We start from the raw sequence: 18177 nt of genomic DNA on the forward strand, positions 1-18177 counted from the left end.
TCTGTGATCACAACTAAGGGTGTTCCTGGCATTAAGATGGTAGGGGCCAGGGATGCCGGTCAATACCATCCAGCTCCCAGGCTGCACCAGAATGACCTGGCAGTGCAGAAGGGGCAGCCCCTGAACTAGGACAACAGATGTCAAACGAGATCCCCAAAGCAGCAGCAGCTTCTCCAACCCCACCTCAAAGCCAGGAACATTCCTCACCCGCTACAATGTATGACAGCCTCAAATGTCCAGAGCCAGGAGAAGGGGGGGCGGGGGAGTCCATCCCAGGGGCCTTTTACTAGGCCTATGTGATGAAATCCGAACTACTCCAGCCAGTCCCTCTACCATGCTCCAGGGGACTGGGAGCTCTGAAGGACCCACTTACGCACCACTGTTCTTTCTCCCCAGGCTGGGCAGCTAGCCATCACGTTGGCCCTTGGCCAGAAGCTCGCTCAGCTGGTCCCGCCCAGGAGCGGCAGACGTCTAGAGGTGGGGAATGGGGAGGGGTGGGGGTGGTCTTCCTGCGCCAGTCCAACCCGGCCTCAGCGCCAGGAGACTAGTGGAGACCTCCCGAGTCTTCCCAGACACCCAGCCCTGCAGCAGTCCCCAGGCTGGCTCTGGGAAGGTCAGATGGGGGGTCACTGGCTCGGCTCCAAAGCTCAGACAGCTCAGGGAGGCATTGGTGCAGCTGAGACAGGAGGGACGGGTGTCCCTCTACCTGGCAAGGCTGAGGGTCGAGAGGTGGGGGCCAGGGCAAGTCTGAGCCGCTGCAGGCCGAGGGCCACCATCCCATCATCTGCTTCCTAGGGCCCCAGAAGGCGCAGATGAGCTGGGAGCTAGAGCTCCGGCTCCCCGCCCCACACTAATAACTTCTCGCCAGAAACACAAACAGCAGACAACAGAAGCCCCAGCACACTATTATTACAGTTGATTCAATCCATGAAGCCTCGGTGCCGCCTCGTAACTTCCCCCCCTTTTGTCTCCAGAGCTAGGAGGGGAACCCAGCGGGCTCCACGCGGCTGTCATCAGCGCCCTGAACCCCGACTACCAGCAGCTGCTGGAGGGTGGCGGCCCAGCCAGGGGTACCGATGGGCTCGGGCCGGCTGGGGCCAGTCCTGAGTGAGGTCTCCCCTGCAGAGCTCCGAATGGTGCCCCCATCCCCCAGTGACACCCACCTGGAGGGCGCCTGGTCCCAGTGGAGCCGCCCAGGAGGGACCCGCAGCCGCGCGTGGCTTGACTCAGTCCGTGCATCCAACAAAGGCGGTGCTTGTACTTTGAGCTCCGGGTTTTGGTTTTTAAACTGAAAACTTTGTGATATTTGGGAGCGCTCGTGTCCGAGCAAACAGGAGCTGTGCCTCGTCATTGCCAGGTGTGTTTAACAACCCACCAGCAGGCATCTGTGTCCTGCTCCTCCGTCACAGTCACACGTGAGATCTCAAAGGCACCCGGCGTGGTTGCAAACCATCATTTGTCCCAGGTCTTCCTATGAATTCGGGTGGGCTTCCTCCCCTCCCCCCACCCCGCCGACATTGGCCAGGTCACTCTCTGAGGGGCTGTCCTGGGAATTGTGCAGCATCCCCAGCCCCCACCCACTTGCGGGCAGAACACCCCAGTCATGACAGTCAGATGTCCCCAGGCATTGCTGTGTTCAGGAGTGGAGGGGCAGAATTACCCGAACTAAGAACCTGTGTTAACAAGACCCCTCAGAAACAGGACTGTGCTTCCGCAGGCAACTGTCCTTGATGCTGCCAAGCTGCAGAGCTGGATGGAGGCTTTGTGTCATCTGGCTGCTGGCGGGGGTTGGTCCAGGGCCCCAGGCAGTGACTGATCTTCAGTCTTTTCCAAGAGGACTGGCAGAACAGGTGGGGATGAAATCTTTGTGCTGGCCTTTGAAGACCCTGGTCTAGATCACGCTCCACCCTAGGAGGGACCTGAGCTCCCCCAGATCTCAGAGGGCAAGATGCTCTTACCCTGATAGGGACACACGCTGACCCTTGCCCCAAGTGGGGAAAGCTGACTAAACTGGCCAAGAGACACCGAAGCAGATCCCAGAGCAGACGAGGGCGTGACCAGGAGCGGCTGGGGCGTGACCAGTCCCTCCAACTTCTCAGGGTTGCGGGGGGAAGGGGGGGTCCGGAAGCAGCTTGCTGGGCAGCCAAGCACGGCCATGCCCAGGAGAAAGCCACATCTGAGGGCAGAGAAGGGCACTCAAGGTCTCCACATCCTGAGGCTCTGCTCCGCCTGGGAAGTCAGCTCAGAGTAAGGGAGTGATGTGGCTGTGGAGGTTCCAATAGGGGTGCGGGTCCTCCCCCGCCACATATCCAGGGAGTGGCAGGCAGGTTTGTACTAACCCCAGGGCTACCTTAGGGAGTTGATGGCTGATGGGAGGGTGGGACCCCAATGTGTGTGCCTCTTACAGTGATGAGGATCCAGAGCTGGGTACCCCTGGAGCACACAATTCTGCCCCTCTGCTAAATTCAGGGCACAGGGTCTGTCTTCCTGTGTGGGAGGCCCAGATGCCTCCACCCTCTCCCCAGCCAGCCCACTCCACAGGATACATCCCCTGTGAAGGGAGGCCCTGACTCCACCTTCCCACCCCAGCAGGAATCTGGGGCTCTACAAAGACCCACACACTTGCTCCACGTAGAACCCAAACTAGTGAAACTTTCCACTTAGCCAGGGGAGTGAAGGGGGCAGGTGGAGGTTGGAAACACTGGGTCAGGGTGCTCCTACACACAGGGCACTTTCCCAGTACAGGGGAGGTTCAGGCCGTGCCAGGTTCAGAGGTCTGTCCCTGGTAGAAGTCAGAAGTTCAATAGTCAAGTACTTCCAACAGCAACAGGATGGAGGAAGGAAGTGGGGACATCTCCCAAAGGAGAGGAAGTGGGGACATCTCAGACATACATCCCAGGGACCCAGGAGTTGCATGAAGTGACACAGAAGGAAAAGCAGCCTTCCCCATCATCCCTGCTCCCCATAACTTTCAACATTGAAAGAGGCCAAAGCTGTGGAAAAGGTTGTCTTCGAGAATCTTGGGCTGGTGGAGACCAGCGGGTGGCAGCAGGCCAGTCCCCAGGGCACCCACCTGAGACACGCAATTAGCTGGTCCTGGGATGCCCAAGGTGGCCAGAGTGGTGAACCGGAGGTCCCACTGAGCCCAGGGCCACAGGCCAGAGGGGCCCATCTTTGTGGGGAGCACAAATGGACCCTTTGCAGTTGCTCTTCCTAGTGTTGCCAGTGTCGGTGGGGGCAGTGGGAGGCACAGGGAGGAATCTGGGAGTCTAGAAGGCACACACCAGGGATCTTGTGCGCAAGCCAAGTGGATGAGAGAGGAAGTAGCAAGGGGATCAGTAACAAGCAGGCCCAAGCAGCCAGTGACAAAGTGGGGAGACGCTCAGGCCCAGAGGCAGGATGCTGGGCTTGAGGCCAGCGTGAGGCGCGGCAAAGCAGGCAAGGGACCCAGTCCAGTGCGGCCAACGCTGCTCCCCACCACGCCTCTGCTGGCAGCAAGGCTCCCAGCAAGGCTGAGCAAATCCCCAGGAATGATTTCATGGTCTCATTCCCCAGGCATGTGGCTGGGTTGCTAGGACAACAGCTGAAGCCCTGGAGAGGTGGTTTCCATACTGGCACCAAGAGCTATACCAGCCCAACTGGGCTGTTAGTCCCCACTCCCTGCACCATCCAGTGGGGCTGGCTTCACATGCATGTGTCTGCTGGTGAGAACTGCACTGTCCCAGCTCCACTGCCTGCAGGAGTCCATTTTCCTCTGGAGACTGCGGGTGCACACAGGGTAGGGAACCTCCCCACATCCAGACCCTGTCCGTGAGAGTCTCCCCTACCCATGTGTCTGTTTCCTTTGGGAACCAAGACAGTCACTCTGGCCCAGAAGACCCAGACCCTGGAGAGAAGCCTCCACACTCCCAGGGGGCCACAACAGATGGTAGGGGACAAAGAGGGGGATCCTGTGGTATCCAGGAGGCACGGACTCAGGGGCAGGGTTCAGAGCAGTTCTGTGGGGAACAGAAGCAGCTCAGTGCTGGCGGCACCTGTGAGCGGTCAGTCAGGGGCAGAGGCCAGAGACCTGGATCCGAGCAGGTTCAGTGGCCAGGCGGAGCTGGGCTCACTCCTGTCCTTGTCCTTGTCCGTGGGTGAGGTGTGAGGGGAGGGTCTCCGACCCCCAGCCCCAGCTAGATGTCCAGTTCTACCTCGAGGGAGATGCCAGCCCCCACTGCCCAAGGTTGACATGGCCACACAGCTTTGGTGAATACTTTTAAGAGAAGTATTTTTAAAAGTAGTAGCGGTGCTCCAAAGCTGGGGTGTAGGTTCTGGGGGCAACCTGGTCCCGAGGCGGCTCTCTGTGTGCTGGCAGCACCAGGGGCCTGAGCTCTCTCCCTGGAAGGAGACAGAGGTGGGGATGTGGCCTGGATCTGGCCTGGGTTCCCGGCGGGGTCCGGCAGGTGGGCTGGGGTAGCCACACCGGCGACAGGCTGGTCACCACTTGAGGAAAACCATGGCGGCCAGGATGGCGTAGCCCAGCACCAGGAAGAGGACTTTGAGCAGCCGGTCGCTCTTCTCCTCCAGCTCCTTGGCCAGGATCTCAAAGAAGGTGACGAAAAGGAAGGTGCCACCTGCCAGGCCCTGCAGCAGCACCGAAGCCACGCTGCTGGGCACACCCTGCGCACTCTCGATGCCCAGACCGATGCTGATGCCCAGGGGGATCATGGCACTCACGGTGATGGCCAGCTTGGCTGCGTCCCTCAGGGGCATCGCACTCCTGGCCATGCTGATGCCCAGGGCCACAGCCACCAGTGTCTCGTGGATGGCTACCCCCACGAACAAACTCACCACCTTCTCCCCCTCCTCCTGCAGGCCCAGGGCCAGGCCCTCAAAAATGGAGTGGGCAGACAGGGCAAAGACCAGGCTGAGCAGCCGCAAGGGACTGGAGCGAGACAGCTCCTGGACGCTCAGCCCGTGGTGGCTGTGGGTGTGGGGCTCCACGTAGAGCCCGTGGCCCCGGCTGCCCCCCATGAAGGGGCTCTCGTACTCTGAGTCGCTGCCAGCGTCTGAGCCAGCGTTGAAGGTCTCTAGGTCGATGAAGGACGGCTTCTCCTTGCGGAAGGTCAGGACAAGCTGCTCCAGGAAGACGGTCATGAAGAAGCCCAGCATCATAATGGTCTCCGCCAGCGGGTAGTCCGTGCTGATGTGTCCGAGGCTCAGGACTTTCTGCAGCTGGAGCGGGGCACAGGGACAGAGGGAGGGGAGAGGGAAGGAGGGGCGCTCAGAGGCAGGCGGCTGGGACCCCTCACCACCACTCAGCAGATGTCACCAGAAATACTCACTTCACATGAGGCAGATTTTAAAAGGGGGGAGTGGGCCTCCCCAGTGGCGCAGCGGGTTGAGCGCCGCGCTGTGAAGCTGTCCGCAGCCTCTGCAGCATGGGTTCGATTCCCGGCTGGCCAGGGAGATTCCCACATGGTGCGGCAGACCTCTCCTGTCTCGCCCGCTGCTCCCCCCAGCAGTGTCTTTGGTCCTTCTGCCTGTTCTGCTCCCCACTCTGTCTCTGGTGAATCCTCTCACCCTCCTGCGCCTCTGGCCTGTACCCCAGCTCTTGTATAAATAAATCTTTAAAAATATATAACTAAAAAATAATAATAAAAAAATAAAAAGGGGGGAAGGCAGCTCCTCCCTGATGACTGGGACAGGGAATCACGGGGCTTCCCATTACATCTTCTACATCAACCAAATAATATAAAAATGAATAGTGGGCTGAACTGTGGTCCCCAAAAGAGATGGCCGCCTGCAACCTCAGAACACGCCCTTATTTGGAGGCAGGGCCATGTTAGCTGTAATTAAGGTGTCATAGACTGGGCAGCGACTGGGAGCGACCGGCCTGGCCGACACACTGACCTTGGACTATTATGACTTCAGCTATCCTTTCTCGCCCGGATGCCTATCTGGCATTTGCTTCCATATAACTCAGTGGTGTGAGCTCTGCTTCCCATCAGTTCCCATCACATCAAGCTCCTGGGTGAACACGCTGAGAACCACCATATTTGGCTATACTCCAAGGGAATCCTCCAAGTCAGGGCTGTCCACTAGAAGCTTCTGGACAAGGAAAGCATTCTTTACCTGAGCTCTGTGTTACAAAAGGCACACCACCCATGTCCGCTGAGGACGTGAAATGTGCCTGATGTGGCTGAGCACTAGAATGCTGCGCTGTATTTCACTGTGATTCACTGAACGCTGACAAGCCATATTCAGCGAGAGGCTGCCACGTCGGAGAGTAACGGTAGGTGCTGTCCAGAGAGGTGAGGGGTAGGTCAGTTTACCTGGACTCCTAGCGCGCTGCATACATTGAGCTCTTTCTAGCTTTTGGAACTCAGAACTTGCTGGTGGCTCTGTTAGAATGTTCTTCCTCCCCAGTGTACAACCAGCTGGCTGATCTCATGCTTCAGGTCTTGGCTTATGTTAATTTCCAAGTACGCTATTTAAACAGATGCCCTGGCCCCTCCCTCCAACTGACCGCACCCACTTCTCTCCCAGCACGGCCTTCACTACACACTCACACAAGGCTCTCCACCAGGCCAGTCTGGCCCATCCAGAGGACAGCCACGAGGTCTGGCCACCTTGGCATCATGGGGTGCTGATGCTTGGGAAAGGTAATCATGAGGTTGACTAGTATCCCTGGTCCCCACCCACTCAGTGCCAGGACATCCCCAGTCATGATAACACAGATGTCCCCAGACACTGCCCAGTGTCCCCTGGGGGCAGAGTCAACCCGGGTTGAGAGCCCTGTACAGCAACAGGCGTGTTTCCGTGGAGAAATAATTGCGCTATTTACTAACCCCCACGTGGAGTCCCGCGTGTGCCTCTCGGGAAGATACCAACTCAGAAAAAAACACTAGCTACCCCTAAGGGGATGAACATGGTCAGGAAAGATGAGGCTGACACAGAAGAGTCACAGATTGTGTCCTGTACTCTGGAGTGCAAGGCATGCACTGTCAGCTGGGGATGAGGGAGGGCATGGGAAGGCTGCGAGCAGGGGCATGGCATGGAAGTGCTTTGGGGGGATCGTGAGAGGGCCATGTGTGAAGAAGGGGCCTGCTGTCCAGACCTAAGGCAGGAGGATGACGAGGGGTGATACTGTGGGAATGCAGGGAAAAAAGCGGGGGGTGGGGACCTAAAGAGGTGCTTGGCATGAGGAAGGCATCAGAGGACTCTGAACCATGGTCAGTGCCACTGTATGGGTTTTCCGTGCTATGTAATGAAGCAACCAGCTCAGCAGCAGCAAACAACACAGATGCATCCTCAGGGCTCTGAACACGAGCAATCTGGTCACAGCCGAGGGCTGCCTGCTCAGGGCCACGTCCATCTTAAATGCAGGTGTGGTCTGGGGTGGGGACCTCACCCAGACCCCAGGTCCACTTACAGGATCCCTGGGGTGGTAGGATCTGATTTCCTATAACTGTAGGGCTGAGGACCCTATTTCCTGGCAAGACACTGGCAGGGGATTGCTCTTGGCTGCCAGAGGCCCCCTCAGTTCCTCCCCTGGCATTCTGCTCCTTGCAGTATGGCCTCTTGCTCTCGTGAGGCCAGTAGGTGCAGGCCTGCTGCTGTTTCTGGTCTCTCTTATAGGCTCACCTGATTAGGCCAGACCCACCCAATCACTCTCCCTTTGATGAACTCAGTGTCAACTGACGAGGGACCACAATCACATCAGCAAGATCCCTTCTGCAGGATAACTTGCCCTAACAGTGACATCTCATAGCTACAGCCCACCCCCCCCCCCGCCACCATGCTCATGGGGATGGTAGGGTATAGGGCATGCCCACCAGGAGCCAGGAATCTTGGGTTACATTTGAATTCCACCCACCACACTAATAACTTCCAAGGAATAAATCCCAGATGACACCTTCCTTCCTTTATACCCAGCACATGGAGAAAGGATGCGGCGGTAAATCTAGGATCTCCTTGTTTCCATGGGGAGCAGAGCAGCAAATCCTGACTGTCCGCCGAGCACATGACCTGACACAAATCCATCTCCATATCAGAACTGGCCAAGAGAGAGAAGTGTACAAAGGCCTTCCAGCTATGCCCTTCAAGGGAGTCATGTTGGGTGCCAACCTGGGGGCGCTCAGTACAGGTCACTGGAGGACTACATTAGGATGGCCTCCAATGGTCCCTGCCTCCCGCTATCCATGCCGCACGTGGCCTCTCCTCTTGAGCACGGGTGGGGACACATTACAGCAAAGAAAATACTACAGCAGAGGGACTGCTATCACTGAGTCACACAAGTCTGTAATTTTTGTCCTACAGGCAGATTCCACTGTGGTCTCAGCTTGGCGATAAAGCAAAAGGTCATGATGGGGAGGCCCGGGAGGCAAGGGCCAGAAAGCAGTCCCAGCCAATAACCAGGGAGAAACTAGGCCCTGAGTCTGGCCACTGGAAAGGAAATGAACCTTACCATAATCATGTGAGCTTGGAAGCCTATCTATCTCCAACCAAACCTTGAGATGAGACCACAGCCCAGGGGACACTTTGCTGCCTCATGAGAGCCTGGACACAGCTGCTAAGTAAGCCATGCCCGGTCTCCTAACCACCAGCAGGGAGTGTTTACCATAGAAACTGTGAGACAATAAATGTGTGCTATGTTATGATAAAGGACCTCTGAAGGGGCAGGACCACCAGCCCCTGGAAAGTATAAGCTACCTGGGGGGGTGATCTTGCTGGCCCCCCAGCAAGACTAATGAGCCCACCAGCTGGGAAGCCCAAGTCAAGAATCAAACCACCCACAAGAACAGCAAATTCCTTTCCTATTTTCATTGTCCTCATAGAGTCAAAGACCCCCCCTAAGCTCGGTGTTAGCCTTAAAAGACTATCAGAGAGCCTTGGCTATAGGTGCCATGGCTGCTGCCACCAGCACTTACCTTTTCCCTCACAGCTGGCAGTAAAGCATTGAAGCACGTGGCCAGAAAGACTCCGCCTCCAAAGGTGTTGCAGAGTGAGAGAATCTTCTTCGAGCGGTGGGCCTTCTCAAAATCAGTCTCAATGATCTTCACAGGCAGCAGGGAGCCAAGCAGCATGAAGAAGAATACCCCCACCATGCACAGGATTTTGGCCACCAACAGCTTCATCATGGTGGCAGCCCAGGCTGCTCCAGTCACTGCAGGGCCAAACCATGTGTGGATGCACACTCCCAGTCCACGCTGTGCTACCGGACGCAACTACGCAGCCGGGTGCTCATGCCTCAGACCAGCCACTGTGAATGCCAGGGACAACCAAGTTAGTCGTGAGATTAACTGAGCAGCTCAAGCAGCCAAGCCCATCACCCCTTTTCTTTACTCAATTCTGAGCTTGGCACACAACATTGCCTTTTTTTTTTTTTTCGTTTTGTACATAACATTGCCTCTTGCAGAAAATTCTCCACTGTGACACTATCCAATATGACAGCTACAAGTCACAAATACCTGTTCAAACTAATTAAAATTAGATAAAATGTTAAATTCAGCTCTTTACCATTATGCCATATTTCAAATGCTCAGAAGCCATAGGAGACTAGCAGCCCCTGTATACACAAAGAACATTTCCACCCTTGCAGAATGTATTATTGAGTAGTGCTGCTTCAACCGCTCCCCACTGCCTAAGGTGCTGTACCATCAGCTCCTGCTTCACCCACTCCATACTGGCCTTTGTGGTCCTTGAATGTGCCAAGCCCACTCCTGCCTCAGGGTATTTGCCTCAGTTCTCTCTGCCCGGGACACTTCTCTTCCCACCTTCCAATGTCTCATTTTCAATTCCCTTCTTCGAATACCCCTCAGAAGGACCTCCTGGCTGACCCGTGCCTTAAACTGTATCCCCTCTACCCACTAAGAGGCCTGGAGTAGAACAGGTGCTCCAATTGCTGGCTTAACGAATGGATGAGCAGAAGTATGTGGGTCTCTTTCCATGGCCCAATGAGCCAACATAGAACACTCTGGGGCCCAAAATGCCAGTCAGTAGAGGGACCTTGGTTGCTCCCAGGTCCTAGGTTCCCCCATCCTCATTTTACAGCTCTTGCCCCCATTTCTTTGAGCTCTTCAAGTCTCAGCTCAGATCTCACCGGTCAGAGAACCCTCCCCAACCCCTTCTCTGCTACTATTTTTAAGCACTATTTGCGCTATGGGAACGACATAACTTAAAGTCTTTGAATGTTATCTTGCTGGCAACTGCCAGCTCCGCGGGGGCAGGCAGTCTGTCGTGCTCAAGTTGGACCACCCAGCAACACCCAGCGCCGAGCCAAGCACACAACAGGCGCTCAGTCAAATCCCTGGCAGGTCTCTAGATGCCTCCTTCAGTCTGCGGAGTGGGGCGAGGGTGGCCTGGACTCTCAACCCAGGGGCTGACTGGCTGGGGCCGAGGAAGGATGGGGTAGTTGGCTCATTCATTCATTCGTTCGTTCAGCACTTACTGGGCGTCGTCTGTGTGCCCCGCGCGACACGGGCGCCTGATGCGGAGAGCGAGGCCAGCCTGGTCCCGGCCGGGAGGGGACGGCCACGCTCTGCTGGGGAAGCCGGACGCAAACCCACACGTCTCGCCCATGAAGGTGAATTCGACGGCGAGGGTCCGGCTAACCGGCGCCCCCGTCCGCCAGGCCATCGGCCGCCGCCCGCTCCGCCCCGGGCCCTGCCCGCACGTACCTCCCCTGGGCCTCCGCCCGCCGCCGCTCAACCGCCGCGCGGTCTAGACCCACAGCCACCGTCCCGGCCGAGGCCCCAGCTCGGCGCGCTGCTGCTGACGCCCCGCCCACGCCCGTGACCATTGGCCTCCGAGAGAGCCACGGGCCTAACGCGCCACACCATTGGACGCCGTGGCTGCCACTAATGCTGCGACCCCACCTCTCCGTTCTGCAGGGGAAAATAGTTCCTCCCGCTGCGCGGTACAGCCACCAGGTGGTTCCGGAGAGAAACTCTGAACTTAGAGGAAAGGTTCCGTGAGGTTTGGCTTGCAGAGCTGTCCAGGGGCACTTGGTGCTGAATCCCTCTCCAATCGAAGCTGAGCCATTGAAGGGAAACAATTTCCTAGAGGAGACTGTCCCTTTCTGAGCGTCCTAGATGCTAGTGCGCTTCCCATCAGCTTAAGAAGCAGATATATAGATTCAGTATTTCCCATACTTTGTGCCAGGACCTTTTCTAGAAGAACATTCATCAACAAAGCAAAGATCTCTCCCTGTTTGGATCTTATATTCTAGAAGAAGACACAGAAAACTGATAACATAATAAGTAAGGGAATTCACCATGTGCTGCTGAATGGAAAAATCTGCCAAAACCTTTCTTAGAGGGAACCCACGGATCCCACTCACTCACTGAACACCAACATCTGAATTCCATCAGTTTGTGGCCCAAGATGTCAAGTCATGAAAGGCAGAGAAACGCTTCCAGATCAAAGGAGGCTAAAAAAAAATGGACACGACAACCAAGTGCAATAGGTGGTTTTGGATTAAATTCTGTATTTTAAAGAATATGCTGTAGAGGACATCACTGGAACAAGGAACAAAATTGAATGTGCACTAAATAACTGCGGAAAAGCTATTTCAAGGAATTGTGGACTATATAATCCCCATTTGTAAACAATGACAAAATACACATCATAGGGTTATTAATCACACAGAGAAAGATCTAAAAGTTTATAAACAAACTATTTATTTACAGTGCGATTGGGATGAGGGAGTAAGATGTGACTTTCCATTGTGTATTAAGGTAGAAGAAGTAGGACCAAGACGGTGGATTAGGAGGAACTTGTGCTTATCGCCTCACCAGAACACAACAAATCTACACTTAAATAGACACTAAACCTCACAGAAGCAGACCTGAAACTCAATGACTAGAGCTTCCACAACAAAGGATAAAAAGGTAGCACCCAGAGGAATGGGTGAGACAGAGATGCTCTTGCCAATGAAGAAACTGCATTTGCAGGGACATCGAAGTACAGTTGGGACATTTGTAATGTGCGGGACTTTTCCCTGAGGAGTGAGGAGAGGACTGTGTTTAACACCCCACACCCCAACCCTATGATCCAGAACAGTGGAGAGGAGCCCTTGGAATCCATGCACTGAGGACCAGAGGGAAGTGAGAGCAGGGAATTGGAAGAAAAGGTAGAGACTAAGATCCAGCCCTCAATAGGCCCTTGAACAGACTCATTTGCCCTGGGACCTAAAGCAATAACACCAGTCTGAGCAATGCTTGTGCTCTGGAAAAGGAATCCCAGACACCAGCCTTATAGTGGAGGCCTGGGAGGCAAAGAACACTAATGAATAACCCCAGGTCATTGTCACCCTCAACAAAGTGGGTGGGCACCATCTTGGAAGCCACCCTCCACACTCCTAAATCCCAGAGCGAATCCCTGATTAGGCAATCCACCACCCACAGGAATTAGCCTAACTACTTGGTAGTTGAGAGATAACAGTCAAGAGGGTCCCTCCCACACCCAGGGACAAGCAGGCCTAGCCCCTGCTGGCCAGCAAACAGGCTGGTTCCCACAGCCAAGAAGCACCCCACAGACTTGCAAAGCATGGGCACCTAGCTTTCTAGACAGATTATAATTTTTATTTATGGACTTTGGTGTTTGTACCTTATACTTTGATAAACATTTTAAGTACAGCAATGAGAGAGAGAGGCCTACATGAGCTTACAAAAGAACGAAGAACAGCTCGAGCTGGGCGGAATTTGTGGTCTGCACCCTTCACATTCACATTGAATGGATTCATACTCTCTGGCCCTACCACGCACTAGGCAACTTGGGGTGGCAGCCCCATCATAACACAAGTGACCACCAGAACGCCCCTGGTTGGGAGGGCCTATAATTTCAAAAGGAGAAGCATAATGCTGAACTCGAGGACTGGGACCCTTTCTGAGCTCACCCCGAGAACTTTCAGGATTACATGCAACCTTATTCCTTCTGAGTGCCTTTCCGGCTACGAGGATGGAGGAGGTACCAGTGCGCCACCTGGTGGCTGAGCGGGCAATCAATCACCTCAACTTCTCTCCAGGGCCAGGAAGTGGGGAGTGGGGGGCAGGGGACGGGGCGGGGTGTGGAAGGAGCTTTGCTGCAACTCTTCGCAAATAATCTTTTTCTGTAAGGTGGGATGGATGGGAAAGCCACATTTGTTTTGGGTATTCAAGTTACCCAGGATGGTGTAAAATCTTTGCTGGGCCTCTGTGGAGGCGCAAGGGGTTAAGAGGCAACCTATGAAGCTATCCACAGACACCACAGCATGAGTTTGATTCCCCGCCAGGGAGCTACCCACATGGCGCAGCAGACCTCTCCTGACTCGCTTGCTGCTCCCCTCCGCAGTGGATTTCAGTCAATCTGCCTCTTCTGTTCCCACTGTCTCTGGTGAATCCTCTCACTCCCCACACCTCTGGTCTGTACCCCAGTTCTTGTATGCATAAATACTTAAAAAAAATAAAATCCTTGCTGTGTATAGCACATGAACAAATTATTTTTTCTGGTGGCAATATGGTTTGGGAAGTTCACGTTTGACACATTGATCCAGGGCCTACTGGGTGGTGGGAATACTGACATCTGCCTGGATCATTCTCTGTGGGGGCCCATCCTGGGTACTGTAGGGTGTCCAGTGACATCCCTGGCCCCACCCACTTGATGCCAGAAGCACCCCCAACGTGATAACCGTTGATGTTCCCAGATATCACCTAGTGTCACCTGGGGAGCAGAACCACTGATTGAGCAGGTTGCTTCTGGGAAAAAGACAGTTTCTTTCTTGATGCTTCCTGAGACTAGATATGGGTGGATTTGCAGTCTAGCACCCAGGAAGTATGTGCCAAGGTTGTGGAGACAGAGAAAACAAACCTTCATGGGCCTCCCCGGTGGCGCAGCAGTTGAGCGCTGGGTTGCGAAGCTGCCTGCAGCCTCTGCAGCCGGTTCGATCCCCGGCTGCTCCCCGGCCACCGGAGGAGGGTCCCATATGGTGAGCAGAACTCTCCTGCCGCCCGCTGCTCCCCTCAGCAGTGTACTTCGGTCCTTCTGCCTGCTCTGCTCCCCGCTCTGGCTCTGGTGAATTCTCTCACCCTCCCGCGCTTCTGACTGTACCCAGTGCATGTATAAACCAAACAAACAAATAATAAATAAATAAGACATGCCTCTAGAAAATTAAAAAAACAAAACAAAAAACAAAACAAAACAAAAAAAACAAACCTTCGCCCCATCTATGGCGGCAGTAACTGCCTTAAATTTTAAGCCTCAACCCACTCCTGGAAGCTATTTCCCAGTCATGACTTACCCTAATTCCGTATTTAATTTTTAATATTTTTTTGGCTCAGTGCACCTGACAGGTATATTAAGAAATATCCTATTTCTAATTTGTGTGGGATCAAGTGGCAATTATCCATTACACACTTCTCATCAAGGTATTTAGAGCAGCCTTGGGCTTTGGGGATGAGATGTTGACAGTGGTTCTTCTTTTTTCTTTTTTCCCCACTCCCAAGAGTCTCTGGACCTTTCCTGAACACTCGTGCTGGGTTGGGGATACTTTGGGAGAGGTTCTTTGGGTCCTACTGCTGATGGACAAACAGGACAGGAGGGAAGGAACAAAGGTTACCCAAGAAGACCTAAGCAACACATGCAAGCAGCTGCCGGAATATGTCGCTCATGGTCAGTGCTTCTCAAAGTGGGGTTCTCCCAACAGGTGCACCAGGATCACCTGGGCTGCTTAAGCAGGCCAGCAGCATGCACCAAGGACCCCCAGCTGCAATAGGCTGACGTGGCCCAGTGTTTCCTGTTGACAATCACCACCCTACATCCATGAGGCAGAGCCTAGTCAGCAGGAAGCAGGTGTCCTTGGGTGATTTCAGTGTGCAGCCCAGGTGGGGCCTCCTAACCCTCCCTACTGACCTGGGGGCCACCAGTCCAGTTTAATTGAAGACATGAAGGACACAGGCTTTGCTGGCACCAGGGAACATTTGGACTTTGCCCAAAGCAATATTTAGGTTTGCCAAACCTTAGAATGATGCAGGGATATTTTTCCGGAAGAGTTCCCATGACTCCACAGACATTGGGGCCACATGGAGACTTGGGGTGGGGGTTTACTTGAGACCAAAGACTTGGGCACCAGTGATTCACAACCGCTCCTCCATCTTGGAACTCCAGATAGCACAGCTCCCTTGATGGAGCAGGTGAACAATCAGGTCCCTTCTGGTCGGCAGCAGTTAAGACAGTTGGAACATCGTCTAAGCTTAAACCTGTGAGCCACTCTAAGGCACTCCAATAACCCCCACCTCCTGGTGGTAATGCCCTGCACAATCCCTCCTACTGGGTGTGCTGAAGGCATAAAAAAAAGTCACACACACAACTGGGCTTGCACTAGGTTTCTATTTTTGTTCAAAATATTAACCATGTGCACAGAAAACTTTTAGGATAGAAAATTTAGCAGTATCTGTCTCTGAAGAGTGCATTTTATGTCTCGTATTTATTTTTATAATTTTTTTTAATCCTTTGCATGTCTTCAACTAAAAATAACATGAGACTTGGGGTAGGATGACCAGTTGGGATGGAGACCTACCCCTGCCCCCCTCTCCCCCCACCCCCACCCAACAGAACAGCTTCCCAGAAGTCATGAGATTACTCTTACCACCTCTGATGGTACATTTTGTGTCACCTCGACTGGGATACCGGGTGGCGAGACACTTGGTCAAACATCCTGGGTGTGCCTGAGAGTACTTCTGGATGAGGCTGGTGTTTAGGTTGGCAGACTAAATAAAGCAGGCTGTTCTTCCAGATGTGGTAGGCTTTGTCCCATTAGCCAAAGGCCCAGACAGAACCAAAGGGCTTTGAACAAGGGACCTAACTCCTCCTCCCTGGCTTGGCTGTGACACTGTGGTGTTCTTCCTGTCTTTGAACTCTGTGGCCCTCTGGAAATGAGACGGCAGCTGTGCAGTTGGTTCTCTTGATTCCTGGGCCTTTGGACTTAGGCTGGGACTGCACATGCACCCTCCAGCTTCCAGGCCACAGATCTTGGAACTTCAGTGCCCATTAGCATGTGAGCCAATTCCTCACAACGAATCTCTACATACATCCCGTTGGTTGTGCTTCTCTGCAGAATGCCCACACACCACATCCATGCCTGTCTTGGTAGGTGAATAAACTGTGTGGGGAAAATTCCTTCCGAGGCCCCCTCCATGGCTGTTTGATCCCCACCCTCTGGCCCAGCACTGATCCGTCCGGGAGTTCCTAGGGCCCTGGGGGAGCCCTTAGAAGCCAGCGTTGCCACTGTTTCTGCACTGCTGTATCACCCACTCGGGCAGCCTGGCTGTGGGCCGCCTCATCTACCTGTTCACCAGCTGGCCACTCTCAACTCGCACTTAAGATGGGATAATGGGGCATGCAGCACTCCTGATTCTCTTCTCCATGGTCTCTCAACTTCACTCACTCTCTCCTGCTTGGGATACCTTAGGACGGGGCCCGGGCTAGGCCACTTTCTGGGGGCAGCTGTCCTGGGTACTGAGGTATAGAGTGGCACTCCTGACCTAACTCACTTAATGCCTAGAGCAATGGTAGTTTTGACAACCACAAATGCCCCGGACAGGGCTCACACCACCAGGGCAGAGCTGCAGCTGAGCCCTGCTGAGATCCCACCTCCGACTGGGCGGAGCACCGTGGGGAGCGCCCTGTCTCTAGGTCTGAGAGTTCTTTGGTGACCTGTGGATGGCACAGGCTACCTTCACAGAAGCAGGTCCTCAGCCAGGCCCTCCAGGTGCAGGTTCTGCAGCTGGGGGTGGGCTCTACCAGGGTGAGGGGCCCCCTGGGTGATAAAACTCAGTGGAACTGTGAAATGTGCATGATGGTGCTCTCATGTGAGAGCCCACGCGAGATTAATTTTGATGGAGGGCTTCCTATGCCATGGCAAGCGCTGCACAGAACCCTCGGGTTAGGGCCAGAGGCAAACCCAGGACCACTTCTCTCACCTAGAGCGTTATGGGAGGGAGGCTCTTAGGGTTCCAGAATGGAGAGACCACGTGCTGAGAACATACTAGAAAAGTAGCACAATAACCCTACTGCCTTGTCTCTGGAAATTTATGTCTGTCCTGTCTGCCAGTCATCCTTTCAACTTGGGGAGATTGGGACACAGAAGCCCAGATTTGCTGTTTCTAGAACCACCTGAGACCCCTGGCACAGGAAGTGCTTACAGCTGCATTGTCGCACACGTTGACGTGTCCCACAGCAGTGGAGCCTGGCCTGTCTGTGAAGTTCAGGCTGGAGGGTTCTGGGCACCTGCAGCAGGGAGCGTGGGCAGCACTGAGGTCCATGCAGAGATGAGCAGAGGTCACGCTTTTTATTACCCACACATTACACTCATTGCCACGACTACCACTCAAGAGTCAGGACACACCTTCCCGGATGCATGAGGGACGGTGGGTGGCTGGTGGTGGCCCTTCTTCCTACAGGTCACTTACAACACACATGAATCTGATCTACCTCAAAGATGGGCGAAGACCACCAGGGAGCCTCCAATGCCCCAGATGCTGATACCATGGTAGGTGACGGGGGCCAGCAGCACTCCGTCCTCCCCACCCCGCGTGGGCAGGAGTTGAGGGGATGTTCCAGGCAGGCAGCTCAGCCACCAGCTGGTGCAACTGCCCTCCCCAGAGGCAGCGCTGGTGGCTGCATGGCAACTCAGGCTGAGGCAAGTGGCACCTGAACAGGAGGGGAGAGCCCTCCAGGAGCCTGGACATGCCAGGCTGGCAGGACAGACAGGCTAGGATGGACTCAGGGGCCAGGCCAGGTCACCATCAAGCCCCTGAGGTTTGTTGTGAATACAGGGAAAAGAGGGTTGGCGATCAGATCGACGAAAGGAAAGTCACAGAGGCTGGTCCTGTGTTCCCAGGATGCCCTACCCCCACCAGAGCACAGGGAACAGAACTATCTGGAAGGAATCTGCAACTAAGAGCTCCTCATGCAAAAACCCGAGATCCAAGGGTCTGGGCAGATACGGCCCCCCGACTGTGGCTGGCAGTGAGCTTGTCCGAGTGGGAAAGTGAGAGGTCGATGCAGAAAGCCACTTTCACCGGCCCTGGAGGCCCCTGAAGACAAACCAGGGTGGGCGTGGGGGCGGTGGGCACAAACCCTGTTCTCAGAGTGGCCCAGGGGCTGTCTCCATCCCAGGATTCTAGAAAAGACTTTAGTGAGAGGGTCTTGGGG

General features: G+C 54.6%; 1 protein-coding gene across 1 annotated transcript; it reads right to left on the bottom strand.

Annotated features, from left to right (window-relative positions):
• Positions 1-4479: 4479 nt before the first annotated feature.
• SLC39A3 (solute carrier family 39 member 3) lies at positions 4480-9288 on the bottom strand (the record flags this gene model as incomplete). The annotated part of the gene is made up of 2 exons (XM_084250539.1): positions 8916-9288; positions 4480-5217 (listed from the first exon to the last, which is right to left on the bottom strand). Exons 1-2 carry the CDS (start codon positions 9123-9125, stop codon positions 4480-4482), a joined length of 948 nt encoding a protein of 315 aa, XP_084106665.1. The 5' UTR covers positions 9126-9288.
• Between the last annotated feature and the right edge of the window lie 8889 nt (positions 9289-18177).

The sequence above is a fragment of the Talpa europaea genome, assembly GCF_964194135.1.
Source record: "Talpa europaea genome assembly, chromosome: 12".
Lineage (NCBI taxonomy): Eukaryota > Metazoa > Chordata > Mammalia > Eulipotyphla > Talpidae > Talpa > Talpa europaea.